Source organism: Falco naumanni, chromosome 6, assembly GCF_017639655.2.
Source record: "Falco naumanni isolate bFalNau1 chromosome 6, bFalNau1.pat, whole genome shotgun sequence".
Lineage (NCBI taxonomy): Eukaryota > Metazoa > Chordata > Aves > Falconiformes > Falconidae > Falco > Falco naumanni.
In genome coordinates, this window is record NC_054059.1 from 10,402,572 (window position 1) to 10,423,380 (window position 20,809).

At 39.4% G+C, this 20,809-nt stretch overlaps 1 protein-coding gene across 5 annotated transcripts in view; it reads right to left on the reverse strand.

Annotated features, from left to right (window-relative positions):
* The window catches only part of SENP6 (SUMO specific peptidase 6), a 91,628-nt gene extending 71,213 nt beyond the window's left edge, over positions 1-20,415 (reverse strand). For 4 of the 5 annotated variants that reach the window (XM_040597637.1, XM_040597636.1, XM_040597634.1 and 1 more), the window contains exon 1: positions 7,934-8,641. In XM_040597637.1, coding sequence (XP_040453571.1) covers positions 7,934-7,985 — 52 coding nt within the window. In that variant the 5' untranslated portion in view covers positions 7,986-8,641. Of the gene's footprint in view, positions 1-7,933; positions 8,642-20,285 lie in introns of those variants that run through there. The other variant, XM_040597635.1, reaches the window with a different exon arrangement.
* Between the last annotated feature and the right edge of the window lie 394 nt (positions 20,416-20,809).

A 20,809-nucleotide genomic window follows, 5' to 3' on the forward strand; every position in this document is an offset into this window, starting at 1 on the left:
TCGCGAAGCACTTACAGCACTTCCCCGCTAACAAAAACTTTTTAAAGGCCTGCTGACCAACCTGGGAAGAATAACCACAGCCTGTTAATTTACTCCCTCCAGTCTCTAGCCTTCACCATAAACTTCTTCTGTGCACAAGTTAACCTGTTACTTAAAATAATTGCATTTCCCTGGGCAGAATAAAGCTGTTGTTATACAAAAGCATTTATTCTAAAGTTGTTATGTACTACAGCTTAACCTGACTTAACAGCTCACCAGAGAGAGAAGAAAGGGGGAAATGTCCTCTTCCTCTCACATGCAAAGTCTGTCCGATCTCCCCATTCGAAACCATTGTCCTGTCTCGCCTGCTTACCCTTCAACAAACAAATTCAACAGGTTTGGCAAAGCACCAATCTGGCAAGACAATACACATCAAATTCAATCTCTTTGGCAATAAACTGGTAGGTGTCAGGGGTAAGGGACATTACAAGACACACCACCACAAGGGCTGGGGGGTGGGGAGGCAAAGGGGGAAGAGAAGCAGACCCTTCTCCACCTGCAGTAGTGAGGCCTAAAAGCAGCACAGCTGCAAAGTGTAACTCCTTCTAAACAGTAACATTCTGTTAGTCCCTATGCTCAAACCAGTTAATAATTTTAAGCCTTGCAAAGAGAACCAATAAATAGCTGACATGCAGCTTTGCATCCAAAATGGAGTCGGAGCACGGTAAGATAAAAGCAGCAACGTCACAGTTCCAGGCTTCAGGGAATTCATACACCCAATTTATCATTATCTGTACAAGACAATAGCACCACACCTTAATCATTTTACTATTCTTTGGATATTTTATTTGGAGAGCATTATTTCCAAATTTTATATCCATGCTGCAAATTACTAGTGTAGATTAACTAGAAAACATCAGTACTCATGCATTTCCTACAATACTTTTAATAACCAACTATCCTCATAGTAGAGCATAATCCCTTCCACAATTTATTTAGAAGTTATTCAAACAGCAGCATTGCCAAAATGCTATTTCTTTAACTCATAGCAGACATTACACCATAAATAAAAACAAAACACCTTCTCAAAAGTTATTTGCTCTTAATCATTCCTGTAAGCTACAGTACCCAACCATTAGCCATTCTGTATTCTGATTTATACTAGACTGTAATTCAGAGACTGAATTCCATTTGGCACAATCCCCAGTTCCGTGCAGGGAGACTACACCATACAACAAAGTTAAGTAAGTTTTCAGTACTTTTACAACATTCAACTGAAAGTAATCAAAAAACATTAAAAAATATGTCTATGTACTAATGAACTACTAAGCTCTACTTACAACATGTTAGTTCTCAAAAAAGCTTCCAACCTAAACATGTGTCACTGAATTAGGCAGTGATTTAATGATTAAAAATACACCATTTGATTTTAACCCATTATTTAAGAACTGCTTATATTTTCCACATTTTCTAAAGGAAATGAAAGTTCATGGCCTCAGCAGCAAGATTAAAAACATTTATTATCTTCTATTTGTGAATGATCAGTGAAAAAAAAAAAAAAAGATTGCCAGGTAATTATTTTTGCATTACGATATCCATCAACACAGGCTGCTAGAGCACCCACTAGAGAAGTAACAATTGCTCCTGTGAACATGACATTCATAGGCAACTGACTTGACCAACACAAGACACCAACTTTGACTTCACCACAGCTTAAGATCAGCTTCACCTAAAAATACTACATATGCTAGGCAGTCGAATGCAGTAAAAGAAAGTTTAAGAACATATGCTTTTAAAAATTAAATGTGTAAGATAAAATTACCAGCAGGTTTAATGCTATATAATAAGACTAGTAATATTATTACTAGTGCTTTAGTTTGCTTCACTTTAAGTAATCAAGCACAGAATATCCGTTTCAATCTAGAATATGCCTGCCTTAAAAATCCTCCAAATTGAAACCAAATAGGTGCTGAAATACATGCCAAAAGAAAAAAACCCACCAAATCTGCTTTAGCCTCACCCACACCCCAATAGAAGTGCATTTTAGAACAACAAAGTTAAGAGAAGAATTACATTTGCCCTTTTTTCCCAAAAAAGGAGTATGTTCCCTGTATCTCTACAGCCTCCCGCACCATAACAGCTGCATTTTTATTTATCTTCTTTTCTCAGTCTCCTGCAGGATCTTAAGCTATCTTGTACAATCTTGCACTCTTTTATGCAACACACACACAGATGGAAGCATACACTGTCCTGTGTACCAAGTCCTCCAGCTGCTCTGACCCTGGAATGTTCAGCCAGTTAGCAGCAAACTAAACCATGCTGAGGAAATACTAAAACCTTCACTTCAAGGACACTAACTTTGACTTCTCTGTTTTATGGGAAGTGGGCAAGTTTCACAAAATTTCTAGATATTTATTTACATGTGAGATCTCTAGGCCTCTGCAAACAGAATGGTTTAATAGCTGTTAGTGGGAAGAGGTAAAATGATGAGAGATGACTCAAAATCCCCTCATAATCTTATAAAGTAATATTTACAAGTGGTGAGTTTGGCAATTAGTCTCAGATTATAGGACTTAACTTCAACACAAAACACCTTGACACATCTCAGTTATCTCAAGAAACATAGCTAAAACTCTATAGAAAAGGTGAAGTCTGATACTGCACAAAAATCCATGCAGTCTTCCAGAAACTACAGTAATAAAAGCCAAAGTTGTTGTTGAAACCATTACAATAAATAATCCATTATGTTTTATCCTTGTACATAAAACAAGAAGCAAAAGACGAAAATACCCAAATAGGCTTATCACAAAAGTATCTGCGCAAGCATGACATTTGCAAAATGTTGGTTTATGCTTGCTATCAAGCCACATATTGACATTATTACTTATGTTATTACTATTACTTTTCTATTTATAATTACATAAAGAGGAGAGTAAGGATCTCTTTTAAAAACACTCCCAATTTAAATTTTTTTGGGTGACTAAACCCCAGAATTTCTGTACTTTTTGTGAGGAAAGAGTGGTGCCTTTACTATCAAATCCAGGTGCCAGAAAATAATGAACGAGGCATCCCATACAAGACAGTTACTCTTTTCACCTGAAGCTTGTGTGTCCCACTTTGTGCAAAATTATTATAGCAGCAGCTACTTAGGAAAAACTACCAAATAATAAATGCCTCCATAATAGCAAATCAGAATTGCACAGATATGTTTTTCAATTCAGAAAGCCAAGGACAAGCCTGGGCTCCTAGAATCCTACATCTCCAAATTTAAAAGGTGGTGATGATATGGTAGAGGACTTGGACACAGGCCCTTGTTTTAGAACATGCTACCAAGCACATTACAACAAATGTTATAGAGTATTAATAGTAGATAAATTAAGTTTATTTTTTGTATCTTTCTACACGCCTTAAGCAGCATTCTGCCTTTTTAATACTTCATGCCACCTATCACCCAAGTTCGGCTGGCACATACAAAAAGACAGTAAAAAGATAGTTTCAATTTGACTGCTGAGAAATAGTTCTCGACAAGTGGGTTTCACTCTTAGAAAATAATCTGTCACTGAAGTCAACGAGAAGGTTTCTTATTCTTAAAACCACTGGGAAGGACAGCTGAACAAAGGTCTGAGAAGGCATTTACGCAGTACTGGAAAGACATTCTGAATGGATCAGAGGACTGGGAGCCATAAGCAAGCTATGAAAGAGTCGCAAATTTCCCACTTTCAGATAGAAAACCACTCTCAAGAAAAAAAGAAGAAAGGAAAAAACATGCCTGGACATTGATGGGACTGACAACAATTCAACAGCGCAAAGCATGAGTTTAGATTATGACAAAAAAAAGACACAAAAGAAGGTGAATGATACCTGAAGCATCCCCCCATTTTCAAGCTAATATCTCCACTAGGTCATAAACAAAGTGTCAGAGACTGCTTCAGAGGCAATTACAATTAATAATTAAATTTCACTATTAAAAATAAAGAGAAGTCAGAGCAGGTAGAAAATTTTCAAGTGTTCTATTTGAATATGAACTCCACTCTGCCCTCCTAATTTGTATTAGTCCTGTCAGAGATTTCTCAATATGATTAAAAGATTGGGGGGGGGGGGGGGGGGGGGGGGGGAAGCCCCACAGAAAAAAAAGGCAGGAAAGGCTGACCACCACTTCAAATGGCAACTCTGTCTATACACTAATACACAAATGCTGTGTGTTTCTGTACCACTCCAGAACCTTAGCTACCTTTAAGAAAATGTGCAAGTCTACAACCCTTGCTTTGGTGAAGGCAATTCTTAACACATGAGCTGAGTGAAAAGCAAAGCAGTCTCTAGAATCCTCTGGCATATAACTGTCAAGTTTCTTCTGCTGCTGCTGCTAATGGGTAGTCCACATAGTTTTCTCTATCATTATCAGGAAACCTGTAACCAAGAAAATGCAATGAAAATTGAGCAGATTCCTGCCATGACTGCACTGAAATCTCTCCGCAGCTCTGAAGGTAGAAACTGGCAACATTCCTTAGAAAGGAGATCCTCAAAAAGAAAATTCAATATTGGTTTTCAGACATCAGGAGACTGAAAAAAGAAAACAGGAAGGAATAAAATGTTTCTTCTTCTTGAAAATACATGCAATTAGGAATACTTCAAAGTTTGACTGTTGTCTACTGCATAAACGTAGGGAAACTTTAAATTTAAGGCTGGAAAAGGGAAATTACAATTTCCTTGCAACTCAGTATTACCCAAGGAAACAATATAACAAGAGTTACCACAATTTTTCTCCAGAGGAACAGTACTCCCTATTCCCACAGCTGAACATCCCCCAATCTCAATCCAAACAGATATGCCTATCATTGCTTTGTACTTTAGCTGTAACTATCCATCAAAAAAACACAGGAATTCCTGAGGATGGATACCTCCAATCACTAAATCTCTACTAATCTAAATCTGAAAAGAATTCCTATGCAACAGGACTACTTTGTTAGTATGAATTAGCTTGAATTTCTGCATATTCTGCTTATAACTTTGAAACCTTACTGTAGGAAAGTAAATTCCGAAAAGTTTTACTAATTCCACTTGCAAACTGGCTTAAATAATAAAAATAAGGTACTTTCCACACTTCTAAAATCTAACAGTCCTGACATTTCAGGAAAAGTAAACATGCAGGTTATGCATAGCAGTGTATATATCGTGTTGGCATTGCTCCAGAATGATAACTAATGTAGCTTTAAAGAGTCAAACATTATAGTTCTAGGCATATTTTTCACATTTTCCATTAAACAGTCTACACAACAACATAAAAAATGAAGCCACATTAGATACGCAAAACTGGACAAAAAACATGTACGGGTATGAATCATGGTGTTCAAGAACAGCATTACCAGAAAGGCAACAGATAAATCACCCAAGGAACACCCTCTCAGAAAGACCATTTTGGTTTTATTGGAGAATAAAATAATAAAAATATTTTAAAAAAGCACTTTAGCAGCAGAATGACAGCCATATTTCTTCATAGTAACATCTGTTACACTAATTGAGAAAAAAAGTAGTATCTTACTGGACTGCGGAATCAAAACCTAAATTCTGAACAACTATCATACTTAAACGCAATTAATTTCAGTTAACTATGTTCATCTTAAGTCTGACTGATAGTCAACATTACCATGCCAACACACATACAGATACAGGTACATATTTAAACAACACAGTTTCCATTAGACTGAGTTCAATTAGTGACAGATCTAACATCCATTTCGCACATAATTTGTTTAGTGCATTGATGGCAGGGAGGGACAGAGGACTACCCCACCTCAGCAGCCTTTAATGTAAGGCTTCCAAAAACATCAAGTAAACAATTTTTAATTGTTGCTTACACAGACTTCAACAGAGCCCATGAAATATATGCACACCAACAAGTTATAGATATAAATCCAGGCTCATGCAATAGAAGTTGCCGTATTTCCTACTGTATACACTTTTATCCCAATTTTTGTCCACGTTATACTTGTCTCACAAGTCTGGCAGTCTCGTCCTTGTCTAGCCTTTGAACAATGGTGGTTCTAACATCATTAGATTGATTGAATGTATTGTGTACATTTCCAAATTACAGATTGCCAAAACCCCCACATGATAAATATATATATTCTATGACCTTACTTTTTCCTAGAATGCCAACATCCCTAATAAGAACCTCTCAAATAATATCTGAAAGCCGCCTTCTTCCTTTGCTTCAAATCAGTACCAAGTTTACCAGCTCTTACAAGATCTGCTGTAGTACTATCGACCCATTTTAACTTGGGCCACCCTCAGAAATTTTTTGTCACCACCATCCACATTAGGCATTCTTCACACATGCATGCACACTCTCACACTCTTAGGGTTTCCATCACATCATCAGTCCTAAAATTAACACAACCCCAAATAATGGGGAAATACAAAACCAGCTGATAACTCAGTTCATCAATCATGGAATAGTGAAGCTTCAAACGGTGATGCTATCCAGTGTCACACTGGTTCTGCTGTTGGAAAGAGATCTTTCTCATAAGCAAAAACCCTGTCTTTTCTTAGCCACCTGTCCAACCAGCAAGTAGCCAAGGTGCACACAGAAGACAGTGACCAGTCATCACCCTGACACTATTAGTTGTCTGCACAAACCTCACTATGCTCTATGGAAAGAGTTCAGGAAAAAATGGAGTTGTCTGCATTTCACCACCAAACACTTTAAAAGGCGGAAGGGCAGTAATGTGACAGCCCGTATTAACTAGAAAGTTTCTGAACATCAGAATTTCAGATTAATCACTCAAAACAACAAGCAGTATTTTGTTCACACAGTACTTCCCAGTACTTCTACTTCAAAACATCTAGGAATTAAAACCAAAACCCAGCATCCTGCAGCAAGAGAAAAGCTGCAAGAGGCATGTTCTGTTTAACAGTGGTACTACAGAACCTCCAATGCTAAACTTATCCCTGACTTGAAAAACTCTACTTATGAGGAGTAATTTATTTCATTAACATAGATTTTTTTCTTCACTATCATCATGGTAATGTAGCAGAATTTAGCAGATTATTGGTCTATGTCATCAGGATGTGTGCTTATAGCAATTTTGCAAGACTACAATAGCAGATTTTCTTTTACTCGGCAAAACTATATAAAAGCTCAATAGTTAATGATATTCGAATTTCAGGAGACTTTTTGCATTGTAATTAAGACCTTTACAGTGACAAAAAAACCCCATCAAACCCATATATCAAAAAGATTATTCGAGGCTTTATAAACGCTAAAGGTTTCTTTCAGTGGCAGCTGATAAATCCATAGTCTTCGTATCACAGATGTAAGCGCGATCCCCCTCCCCAAATTAACCTCAGTCCCAAACCTTGAAAGGAGCGTTTTAGAAGCAGACGAGACTCATTTTACGGTGGGGGGAAAGGGTAGGCGCTAGGCCGGGGCCTGGGCGCAGGCTGAAGGCAGGGAAGTGCGGCGGGGAGGCGGCACGGCAACCCTCGCTACCCCTCACCTCGCACTAACCTTGCCCGCCGCCCACCAGCCCACCGCCCCGCCGAGAGAAGGTTCCTCCCGCTGCAGAACCGGCCCTGCTGCACCAAGCCCAGGCTGCTCCCAGCGCTCCGCCGCTACAAAGGAAACACTGCGCTTCCAAAGCCTCCAAACATTAACAGAGAGAAAGAAAGAAAAAGAAAAAGAAATCAAATCACCCTCACTAAGCCCTCCCTCAAAAGCAGGTCTCTTTTCACCAAATGAAACCACCCCTTACAGCACCCACCCTTCCCCCACCACGAAGCCACCTCTCATTGTCGTCGTCCCCCAAAGGGGACCCATTCCCCCCCCCCCCCCCCCCGATGCACACACACACGCCCGCCTCCCCCGTTCCCCAGTCTGTACCGTGCCCCTTACTGGTTGCCAGAAGGGAAACGCAGCCCATGGGCCACATTCCCCCCCTCTCAGCCATGCACGCACCTTCCAGAAACAAGCTGTCTCTGCAGCCGCCGCCGCCGCCGCCACCGGCCATCTTCCTGCTGCCGAGCCGCGCTCCCTCACTCCATCGCCCAGAGGGGCGGCGGGGCCTGGCCCTTCCCCCGGCCTGCGCGCTCCGCCGCCCACCCCCCACTGCGGAAGGCTGGGTGACCCGCAGCGGCGCCGCCGAGGCCCGGCCCTCTCCCGCTCCCCACTCCGCGCGCACGGCGGCCCGGGCCGCGCTGCCTTCCGGCCGCCCCGCAGGAGGAAGCGGCGGCAGCGCGCCCGCTCCTCCCTCACCGCGTCCGCCGCCGGCAGCCCCCCGAGCGGCTGCCAGCCGGGCACGGCCCAGCAGCCGCCGATGGCGCCCGGCGGGGCAGACGGGCCTGGCCGGGACTCGGTCGGAGGCGCCTCCGAGCACACGGGGAGGACGAGGAAACGGAGCGCGCCGCGCTGCCGCCCCTCTCCGCCGTGAACGGCGCGGCGGAGCCTCACCGGCTCGTCCCTGCCGGGACCCCGGCACCGCAGCCCGGCCGGGCCGCCACCGGCACTGGGGGCTGCCGGCTTCCCCGGCCCCTAGACGGTAAAATGGCCGCAGCAGGGCTGCGGCCGGTGGTGCCTCGGGCTCTCCCGCTCCCCCCTTGATCAGCTCGGAGGCAGCAGCCTCGGGGAGGCGAGGAGGTGGATCGGCCTGCGTAAAATGAATGGAGTTTTAGGAGTGCGGGAGGCCACGGTACAAGGCCGAGGCCCGGCGGTCTCTCACCTCGCTCACGCTGAGGCAAAAGGCCACAAAAGCCTTACAGATTCTTACAAAACATAAAAACCTTCTGTTGCCTAATAAAGGCGTGTTTGAATCCAAAACTGGGATTCTGGAAAACGTACAACGTTGCTAAGCCAAGTATACAGAAATTGCAAGTCATGGTCTTGGGTGTATTTGACTTCAAAAAACCGGTTTTGGCATGTAAGGTTTTACATTTTAAAAACCTTTTCTTGTGAAGCCTAAGTATCAAAACCATACATCCTTTAAAAACTGGAAAGTATATTATGACAGTCCAGTTAGGGAAAACTAGATACTCCTTGCTAGGACAGGTTGCTTCATCAAATTCTACTGACCCCGCTTGTACTGCAGAATTGGAGAATTTTTATATCTAACTTAAGTACCTAGTTTCTAAAATGACTAATCCCTGAAAAGTGAACTTCCAAAAATGTCTGACCTTAAACAATTTGTAGATTGAATTCCTGAATTAGGTAAATTCAAGTACCCAGTGCATATGAAAATTAAAAATAAAGGAAAACAATATCCTCTAAGTCTTCTAAATTTGTTACTTTCATTAACAAACTTTCTGTATTGACACCAACCATATTCATAAACCAATGTGCTTAAAAACACTTCTAAGTGACAGCGCTCAGTTTTTACACAAGCAGGAGGTAAAAAGAAGCCGAGGAGAGTGCAGAGCTAGCTTGGGTAAGACACAAGGGACATCAGACAGATCCCCGAATGCTACATCACACCACCAGAGCTAAGGAGCAATTAGAATTCCAAAAGCTGGAACAGTACTGGCAAACCTAGGTATCTCGATCTTCAGAAACTCCTTAGAAAAAAGGCTTTTTCTGAAAGTGGAATGACAAAATATTTTTGCTTCATTAGTAATGAAATTAACTGGAAACATTTAGGAAAAATCGGTGCAAGCTAATTATACAGAAACCAGAAGACCATATGTTTAATAGAAGCCTAATATTAAAACTCAAATAAAACCAGAAAAAAGGAAATTTAGAATCTAATTTTCAAAAAAGGGCCTACTGTGTCTCAGAAAGGCAATGTCTAGATGGAGGGCTTACTGCATAGGTTATAGCATTAATCCACAACAAAAAGTCCCTGTTGACAGTTGAGACCAGACTGATTCAGGTCTACCCAATTCTTCACAATTTTTTAAAAACTAGGGATTACGAGTTATGATTATGAGTTATTTGAATAAATGTTTGATACACGGCAGTGTGCTAGTGTGCTTTTGTTGGTCAAGTAAAGGCATCAAATAGGGCTTCATAGTCTTATTTTTAGCGAACTGAGGCACAGTATAGATTAAAATACCTTTTAAAGCAGAAGTAGAAATGACAAGGGAAGATGTTACCAATATTCATCTAGATGCATGGTTGATTTTAGATTTTTTGATTGCTGATTTAACATTTACTTTTTTATGAACAAGAGCTGCCCCAAATTTACATGTCACTGCAGTGTTATTTTTTCCTTTATTTTGAAGCTCTTGAAGGGTGCAATAGAATAGTATGCAGTCAGATTTCTTTTTAATTTGTTTTTCATTAAGCTTCTATTAGTAGTCTGTTCTTTAAAAAAAAAAAAGTGTGGGTTTTTTTTTAATTTGAAAAGTATTTGTGAGGGAATGCAATACTGATGACACTCAAATCTTAGAAAACCTTTAAAGCATCCTCTTAACTTTGCTTAAAACTAGAGGCTTTTCTTCATGTATAAGAAGTACCTGAGTGATCAATGCGAATTTCCCCTTCCTGCTGGGAGAAATGATACAGAATTTACTGAGTCGTCTTTCTCTTCTTGGCCAAAATGTATTCTCAGAGTAAGAGCCCAGAGACAAAATGCATTAGATCACCTTCCTGGCCTTTAGCAGCGACTAGAAGTTGACTAGTCCCACTATGTGTAGTTCACACAATCTAAGATCTTGAATTTACGAACACTTGCATGTGCATAGTTCTGTTGGCACAGCACTGCGAGAGTGAAAAGCTGATTGCTTCATTAAGCAATGATGAAGAATTTTTGGTCTGCCTTAGAAATCTAATTTTTCCATCTCTTCCCACAGTGAAAAATTTGTTATTAATGAATATGGCTTGGATGATTCTGTACTGAAATTATGGAAAAAATACATCTTTTTGTCTTTGTATTTCTGATTCTTTCCGATTATTTCTTGTTTCCTCTATGGTTTTTAAGGTTAGCCAACAAAATGGGGATGGCTACTCCATAGAAACACTATTTCCTTACTTAAGGAATAAAATGGAATTGGGATTGCAGTTTTGCAGCTTCTGTAGTTGTGGTAGTGTATGCTACTTAATTTTCTTTACTGCTACATAAATTGTGTATAGAAATTTCAGGGAATTTATAGGCACCTTGAACAATTTTTTGTTATTTACAACCCAAGAACTCATTCTACATACTATAAAATCAATGCTTTTTAACAGTCCCACTTTTCAGAAAATAATGGTTATGGGCTGAATTATTTTTCTCTGTTTTCCACTGTTGTTCTTAGAACTGTTCCTTGAATGTATTTGTGATGCACAATCTATGTCCTCTGTTAAAAAAACAACAGTTTTGTTGTTGTCCTCATGACTGATGCCTGGTTTTGTCTCTGTGCATTTTTAAAGCAAAATCAGATTTATTTCCTGTGCTTGCAATGTCTTGTTCTTACTATTAAAGCTAGTGTTTTAATTTTAATTGTAGGGATTTTTTACTTGGTATTATTCCAGGATAGTTCCATACTGTAGTTAACTCTTCAGGAACCTTCCTAAATGGAGAAGTACCATTCATCTGTGTGCTAAGACTTAGAATGATACAGCAGGATGTGGAAAAGCTTTTTGTTAAATTTTGGTATCAAAGACAGCTTGTTGAGTAGGTAGTAGGTAACTATGGACGCCTAAGATCGGGACTTTGTCTAAAATGTTTTCTTAACTCCTTCCTTGAAGGAGACCTGTTTTTTAAATCTGATCAGGCTACTATTGTAAAATGCCATATTGTGTTCTTGGAGAATAACTATAGTAAACAAATACCTATGAGGTTTCCTGCTACTCTAATAAACCTTTTGAAAATAAAAATCCCACTATTCATTGCTGTGGCTGTTGCTTAAATATCTGCTGCACTTAGTCATGACTACATTATAACCACTCAAAAGAGAAGAGTTTTGCTTTAAATCTGCGAGTTCTTTTGTTGGAAAATGAGATGAAGCAACTGTGTTGGGCTAAAAAAATTACAACTCATTAAGCATCAAAGTGAGATCTATAGATATAAGAAGAGTGATTGAGAGGTGTGTTAGTATCGTTAGCCACAACACAGCATTAGATATTAATTTTGGAAACTTTTTTTTTTTTTTGTTAGGGTCTGGGCTGCACCTGGAAGGCCATTTTTTCTAGAAGAAGAAAGTAACAGAATTTGGTGCACAGCCCAGAACCATTACATCAGTGACCTATCACTACTCTAAGCAGAAGAGTAGTTACGATCACAAGAAAAAGTAAAACTCTTTATAAAAGAAAATTACTTAAAATGTATGCATGGGATCACACTGAAGAAGAAATGACCAATTATAAATCAAATATAAAATGTTCCATCTGAAAAATTTTGGATAATCTTCCATGGTTTTGATTATTCCTTAGTAATGTACATTGGGTAATTATTTTATGACATATTTTGAGTCAAAGATTGATCTTTAACTAAAGAAAAGCAGAACTGTTGATAGTAGTTTTGTAAGTTGTAAAAGCAGAGCACATAAAAGGCTCAAGAGCATACATCAGATCTGAGATACCTAGAATCTACTTCCCAGTGTATAGTCAAAATATCTGTATAAAAGATATTTCAGTATATTCTGATGCAATTTATCATATTTGCTATAAGTTTCCTGAAACAACTCTTGTTAATCGGAAAGAAATTTTTCCTTTAATACTTTTACGGTGATACTGTAAAGGAAATATGTTTTTGCATAGAGGCTGATGAAATATACTTATTGATTGCAATCCAAGCTTTATGATTAGGCAACAGTGTAAATTTGTTGTCTTCCAGTGTAACTCTTTCATCATTTTACTAATAAGAGCAGAAGTTCTAACTGATTTAAAGGAGGAAAAATAGAAAATGTTTTATTTGTCAACAAAAATAGTATGGCATAATCACGGTAGTCTTTCATGTACTAACAGAAAGAATATAATGAATGCATCTACAGCATGAAATATTAAAATCAAAGACTATGTAATCAGAAAAATAAAATAATAGAAAAATTTACTGTAATAAAAATAAAATAAAGCACAGCAAGACTCAGGCTGTTGCTTAAGGCACATCAGGCATCCAAAAACATCCAGCATAGAAAACATACTGTGCATATATGCACAGGGTCAGACCCTGTCACTAATCTCTTGCTTTTCAAATCAGTAAGAAATATGCCTAAGTCAGCTTCTAAAGTATTTTTAGACACATTTAATAGATGGTTAAACTTTTTTTGTATGCTGTTACACAGAAGTCACTCTCACAATCACACATGAAAAGAAACACATGCTCTTAATCGCCAGCTAACATAACTTACAGATGGTCTCTCTTTATAATGGTCTCACACCCATCAGAAAAGGAAACTGGTTTGTAGCTGAAAACCTTGGAGATACTTTGTCAATAATCATTACTCTCAAGATCTTTATGTTAGTAGAGATGTCTAATTTAAGCAAGTGCCTATAATAGAAAATATCTAACTGAAATTGTTTCAGCAGGGTCACACATCTTAGAGGAGGATCACCTTTCCCTGCCTGTTTCATTAGATACTTATTTGTCTAAAGCTTTAAGAATACTTAGGTTTCAGAGCAATTAAGGCAATCTTTTAGCAAAAGTTATTATGTATATATGCAAATCACATTTATAAAAATAAACTACACCAAGGGCACATAAAACAGCAAATACTAGCCTGTACACACACATATAAGCAAAAATACATACTAAAGCAAAGAAAAAGGTCAGGTTTGTGTACAAGCAGTTGTATCATAATCATAATGAAAGCAGAGGCAAAAAATCACTACATCCCACGTATAGTCAGTGTTCGTGACTTAACTTCCTTACCGCTCATGCTGCTGGCTAAGACACTGAATTTGCTTCTTACAAATTCCCCTTCTAACCTGAAGAACTTCTGAAACCTTTTTCTCAATGTACAAAGGAGATTAGAGACCTGGGCTATGAAGATGGATGTACTTCTTTCTGTCTCTACTTCAGTGGTTAAGTACAGTAGTGTACTCAGTCTCATCTGTGAAGTGGAGCCAGTAAAAGCATATGTAGGAATAACCATACTGCAGAGACTAGAATCCATACAACACAGGATTTGAAAGATGCAAAGAAATAATTTCATTTGTCCTGCATAGACTTAAGTGGTAAAGATTTAAAACATCACTGGCATGTGCCCATAAAAGTCTCAGCTGAAGACTGATCTTCAGGCTCCACAGTGTATCAGAAAGGTGGGGGTTTCTCACATATTAACGTAAATAATTTTCTCTACAAAGAAGTTTCTTCTTCTACCTTAATTAGAGTTCACTGTGCTCTTTTGAGTAACTTTTCTATACTGAGAGACTGCTGTTGTATTTCTCAGCCTTCTCTAGTTCCTTCAGTCTTCCTTTATTATTTTTAATCCCTCTAGAGTCTCTTTAACTTAGCTGTATATTAAAGTGGGGCATTCAAAACAGGATGCCATACTAATGTACGTCTCTCCAAAGCGGAATAAAGCAGAATTACTGTCTTTGGCTTCTGACATACTGTGATTCCCTTTAATACGTCCTAAAATATTTTTCAACAAAACCACAGTTAGATCATGGTCAATTTGTAATGCAATATAAACCTCAGGTCCTTTTCTGTACTGTTGTTCCCTAGCCAGCTATATCTCATTTTGAATTAGTTCATTTGATTTTTCCTTCTGAAGTCTATGATTTTCTACTGGTCTTCACTGCATATCGTCTTGCCGATTTTAGATAATTTCTTTTAATTTATCCAGATCACTTTGAACTCTAACCCTGTCCTTAACCTAAGCCCCTGTTAGTTACTCGCAACACTGGTGGCCTGGCAGTGAAAATAATAGTAGAATTATAGCTAGGATAAATCTGTGTAGGAACAAGTGCCTCTCTCAGACTGTCAGTGAAACACTGAGAATGCATTTTTTCAGCCTATTTCCTGGTTCAGTTTTAAGAAGTGATAGACAACAGCGACTAATGTCTTACTAGAGTCAGTACCACCAGCATTCTTTCCCTATTGATCCTGAATGCCAACCCTTCCAATGAAGATGGACAAAACTGTAGTGTGACATCAGAGCTTTCCAGTGATTCTCAGGAGATTGGAATGAATGCAAGTCCCAGAGATGCCTAAGATGACCCTCCTATCTGTGCAGACATCCAGAGTTCTTTGCTCTTCTCAGTCTCTTTTCCACAAGATGAGGAATATTCCCTCTGTTAGAAGGATGTGGATGTCCCATACTTTTTCTGAAGATGTAATTTACATTCTGTAATGGAGTTATAGCCTAACAACACCAGTCCACATGAAAGACTCAGTTATACGTACAGTAATTGTCAAATGGTGGAATGTGTTTTTGGAAGGCTCAAGGCAAGATGAAATTTTCTCCAGAATGGCATGGATACAAACTAGCCCCTGTATAATACCTGTGAAATAAAAGGTGAGAAATATTCATGGAGTAGAGCCTTGGCCCTGCTGGAGTCTGTAGAGAACTTCAATTGGTGTAAACAATATAAAGCCCTGAGACGGGAAGTTAAAGAAATGAGAGTTGTCTCATGTGCTCACAGTTACACTGTACAAGGACATCTCAGTGGGAGAGGATGTTGTAACTCATAGTGATTTGTGATTTCTGTAGTGTTTGTTAACAAGCTCTCCCAATTGATAAAGTGGCCTAACACAATCATTTATTTTAACTTTAAAGATTCTCCACGTTTATATGCTTTTTTGTAAATGGCAGTGTCAGTCATTTGATTCATTCCAGGTGTATATAATCCTTATCATTAGCTGCATGTATAAAAATTAGATTCATCTGATTGTCATTGGTGTATTATTCCTAATGGGTACCATCAGGTCACATTCTTCCTCAGGTAGTCACATGTAGCTGTTAAAAGTAGAAGGGCAAGATGCTAGGAGACAATGAGGTCAGGAAATAGCTGCCACCACTCTTGAGTCCTGTCACGAAATCACTGGCGACCCTATAACACCCCCATGTCTCATAAAAATGTCACTAGTATTGCTGTTGATTTTGCCAAAAGCTAAGGAGATGTTAACTACTATGAGCATAACCAGTAGGTGATTAGCCTGCAAATTTTTACAGGAGTGGATTAGACTTGTTTTGATGTTACACTTCTTTTCATGCTAAAAATTCTTGAGAGTTGCTTAAGTAGGTATTTCTCTTTTCAGGGAGCATGAGGTCCACAGTGGTTTGTGAACATAAGGAAGCATATTACTCACACTGCTTAGTGCTCATTAGAAAGATGTTCCTTTTAATATTATAAAGACGTTGATCTCTATTTCTTTTTGAGAAAACCCTGTAACTTGTGATTAAATTTGCTTACTATAATATACTGTATTCTGTAAATTTCTATAAAAGGTGTCTAGATCACATGTGTTGTTTTCTTTACTTCTAGACAAAATAAAGATACAAAACCCAATCAGTTTTCCATCAGTTTGAAGATACATGGACTTTGACTGAGGATTTATGGTTGCTAAAACAATGTGAAATTTTAGCAGACTGTTTAAATTATGGTTACCATATGAGGACATTGAAAGTGGAGCTGACCTATTATTGGTCTGTCCTGTTTGCTGCCTTGTGGTATAGAAGCTAAATGTATTGTTTTTCAGCATAAAAAAGTTTTAAAGTGCTGTATCAGTTTTCATCATAAAAATTCCAGACTCTGTACCACCCATAAGGATGAATAAAGATGGTAATCATTCTATGGAAAATTTAGCAAATTAAATACAATCTCCTTAAGTATAGATAATATAATTTAAAGAAAGGAAAATTAAATTTTATTCATTATCCATAAGTAGTTTTCCAAGAGGAAAATCATCAAATGACACTTAAAATATATTGGGAAGAAATTCAATGCTGTAGGGATGTTTCCTTTCTTATTGCATGAAACTTTGTTGCTTACGTACAGCAGATTCGGAGGCCTTAGAATATATATGCTATCTATGTTAAACTATGTTACAATGCTTTTATGGTTTCTAGTTTGTAGGATCTGATTAACAATGTTTTCATAATTTGGGGTTATTTTGAGTTCTATTATTGTCCTCATCAGTATATTTAATAGCAGCATATCAACTACCATCTCCTCCTCCCCAGGCAGACTCAACCTTGTTTTCAGAGTATCTTTATCCCCTCCTATCTCACTTCTCCCTGCATCTCCTGCAATAAATACAATCATTCAACTTCTTGTCTGTCATTGCTCCAGTTCTTCCCTTCCCTTAATCTGCCCTAAAATCTTTCTCTCTGGCGCTTTCCCTTCATTCAGTTTGTGTTTTCAGCTTCTTTCTACCTACTCTCTCAGTACCAAAATCCTTCCCGTGCTTCCAACAGAGATTTCTCCAACCCTATTCTCCCACAGTTGCCACCCTATTCCGCCTTTTGTTGTGGCTCCCTCCCACTGCTGCTTCTGCTTTATTAGTTTATTAGGGTCCATGATTCATATTCAATAACTGAGGATATTTTTATATAATATATAATTTATATAATTGCTGAAATTTAGCTAGATGAATAAAAAAATCTTGTCCCTATTTCTTGAGTGTATTTTCTTCAGTGCCATAATTCAGTTTGGTAATAAAACACATCTTCTTTTCTTGTATTAGCTAACACATGTCATTTTGTTTTGAAAAATGTTGCATATATACATGTAAGACTGAAACAGAAATGCAATAAATTTCATACTCAATGCAAAGACCCTTAACAAAAACATAATTAATGCAACACAATGTTTGAGATTTTAAGCCAACAAAAGCCAGACCATTTAGAGCTAAGGTTCCCATAGCAACCTTACTCTATCTCCTCCTGTGTCTGTGTGATAGGGTCTTTTTTTACATGACCACATATTGCTAGAGAATGTGCTGTATTATTCCATAAATAGAACATCGGTTTAATAGGTGAGTTAACTACATAAGGACCTACAAAATTATATGTATGTCTTCAAAGGATATTAAATCAGTGTGGCTTGTAGAGGTAGTGTACATTTATAAATACTAGAAGAAATCTTCATGTAAGCTTCAACATGATGTTACAACATCATTAACATAAATCCTGCCTGCAAGTGAATTTTTGGCATGTTTTTAGTTTCCTAGTTAGGTTTCCCTGCATATATAGAAAATACAAAGGCTCAATAATTACAGGAGGAAAATTATTGGCAATTCTTAAAAAATAATACAAGGAGACTCTTCCGTTTTAAGTGATTATTTTCCAGAGTAGGCAGTTACACAAAAGCATATGGGAACTCAAAAGATGCAGACTTTAGTCAGACTTCAGGGGCTGAAATCATCCTATTTAACTACAAGCACTTAAATAAAGGGGCAAATATATATATATATCTTCTAATTTCTGCACAACTTAGGGAAGTAGAAGAGCATCTCCAGAGGATGATTCAGTCCTCCTGAGATGTGATTTGTCTTCTGCCTATCTTACTTTACTGACTATAAAGTAGGTCTGGAGAAACCAGTCAAGATTCCTTCCTACTTCAAGTTATTGCTTAAAGTAGGATAAATCCAAGTTGTATTGTCCCAAGAAAAAGAAGTGTGATTTTCAGACATTTCTGAGTACCTGATGTGTCTTACAGGTTAGGTGCAGGAGTCCCCCTAGACTACACCTCTATCAGTGTCTAAATCCATGACTTCACATTCACTTGACAATACAAATGTGTTCTTGATTAGATAGGATAACAAAGGACATATTTTTTTTAGTATATAGAACAGTACAGTGATTAGTCTGGGTTAATGTTGACTGCAGAAAGACAAATTATACCTTATTTGACCTAATACTAAAATAATGCAGACAATAATACCTGATTTATATTTAAAGACTGTTGGAAGAACTTTGCATTCTCTGGGTGTGTATTTGAACCACCAGAATGAGTTAACATTGATTCAGCACTTTACATTCTTCAGCTGTGACATTTTTGTTGCAGGACTGTCTCGGAGAACCTGGGAAAGTAGCTTTACAGGCATTGGATAAGGTACCTCAGCATCCAACTCATGAGATTTGATTTCTACTTCTAGACGCTGGGGTTAGGCACTGCAGCTCAAAAGTAATCACACCCTAAGTTTTTGTTGGATCTAGATAAAGGTGACAAAGTTGAGGTCCCTAGTAATATATCTCTACTCTTGAAATCTATGTTTGGGATTGGAAGTGTTTTATATGACACTGAAACAAAACTCTGGCAAACCAGATGGCCATCAGTTAATTTGGATAGGATTTTAAAACAAGAATAATATCAAGGAAAACAAGGATTAACACTGAAGGAAATAATTCTGACACAAAAGGGAGAATTGTCATCCATTTCCATATTCAGTTTCTTTGTAAAAAAGACTTACAGAGAAGACCTGGTTAATGTTCTGACAGTTGTTAGAAGCCAAGCAGGTGGATAGTTCTGGCATTCAACCACTGTTAGCTCTGAAGAAATCTGACACTCAACAATTAGATGACTGGCAAATCCCTGAAGTATCTGCTTTCCCGTAATAATATATAGACAACGAGACAATGTGTCCAAATAAAAGTGGGTAGCAGTCTGAAATATTAAACAGTTCTCCACAGAAATAATATGAGGAACTACTCAACTAATATCCTCTTTCTCACACGGATGTTACAAGGCAGTAATCGTATTGTGCTATGCTGGATTAAACTTTGTTGGAACTAGCACATTTAGTCGTAAACCATTTTTAAAAGTTACGAATTTTTTTTTTTTCATCTAAACAAAAAGCAAATGCATGAGATCCTAGCGATCTGAATGCTCCAGGTGAAAATCTTTCATCTAGATAGAGTTCAGGAAGGTAAAGTGGGGAAACAGCTCAGATGAAAATACATAAACAACAAATACAAACAGAACGGGGGAAAAAGCTTGAGAGTTTGAAGAGTGTGACTGCTGTTATAAGTCAAGGCTTTTATGTCAGAGCACAGGCTGAAACAGTTTCTGATGCTTTGAACAGGGCAACTCTTTAAGTTATCTATGTCCTCTTATACCCAGGGAAGTAGAGCCTTGGAGATTCTCTTAAGTAAATGCAGTAGCAACCAGAACGTTTGACCTCCTTGCCAACTTGTCCTCTTAGCTGACACAGTTCAAAACATTCTCTGCAGCGGGTCAATATACCTTTAACCTACACTACAAAGTTCACGGACAACAGCACATTATTGCCTCTTCTAAGGCAGGAATAACTGCCGTTCCTCACTCGCTGGGAGAGCAGCACCCACCATCAACGCCCGCCGGCCCCTGAGGAGCGCCATGCGCTTGAACCAGCTGTACCCCCGTGACAGGAACCTCATCAGCCCTGAGGACCCACAGGCAAAAGTGGGGTTTTCTTATCAGGGTTCAGCGTGGTTATTTTTTACAACTTTTTTCACACGTGGTTACTTACGGGCTTGTAGCAACTGCTTGGTGGAATTTTGAAACGGGACGGCAAAATATCTTTCCTGCATTGCCAACGGAAAGGGCCACATGTCCCGCGAGTGGGAGAAGCTTTGGCATGTGGGAAGAACCGTAAAAGATGCGTCTGGTCCACAGACAGAAATCACCTGCCCAGGGTCCTGCTGGTGAGGTAACCCCGAGCCAGCGCCTGGCCGGCTGCCCCTGCCAGAGCCTGCGCCCAGCGGGGCAAGAGCTGGCGCCTCAGGACCCCTGGCAGTTGCCCGGGCCCGCCCAACGGCCGCCCCAACGGCCGCCCCAACGGCCCCTCCCCAGCGCGCCGGCCGTGCCGCCTGCCCGCCGTGCCGCCTGCCCCCCGTGCCGCCTGCCCGCCGTGCCGCCGTCGCTGCTCAGGCCCGGCCCGGCGCGGCCCGGGGCTGTTCGCCCTGCGTGGGCGCCGCCCGCAGGCACAGGGCCCCGCACCTGCCAGGTGCGGCCTCGCTCGGCGCGGCGGAGCCGTCCCTGAGGGGAGGGCGC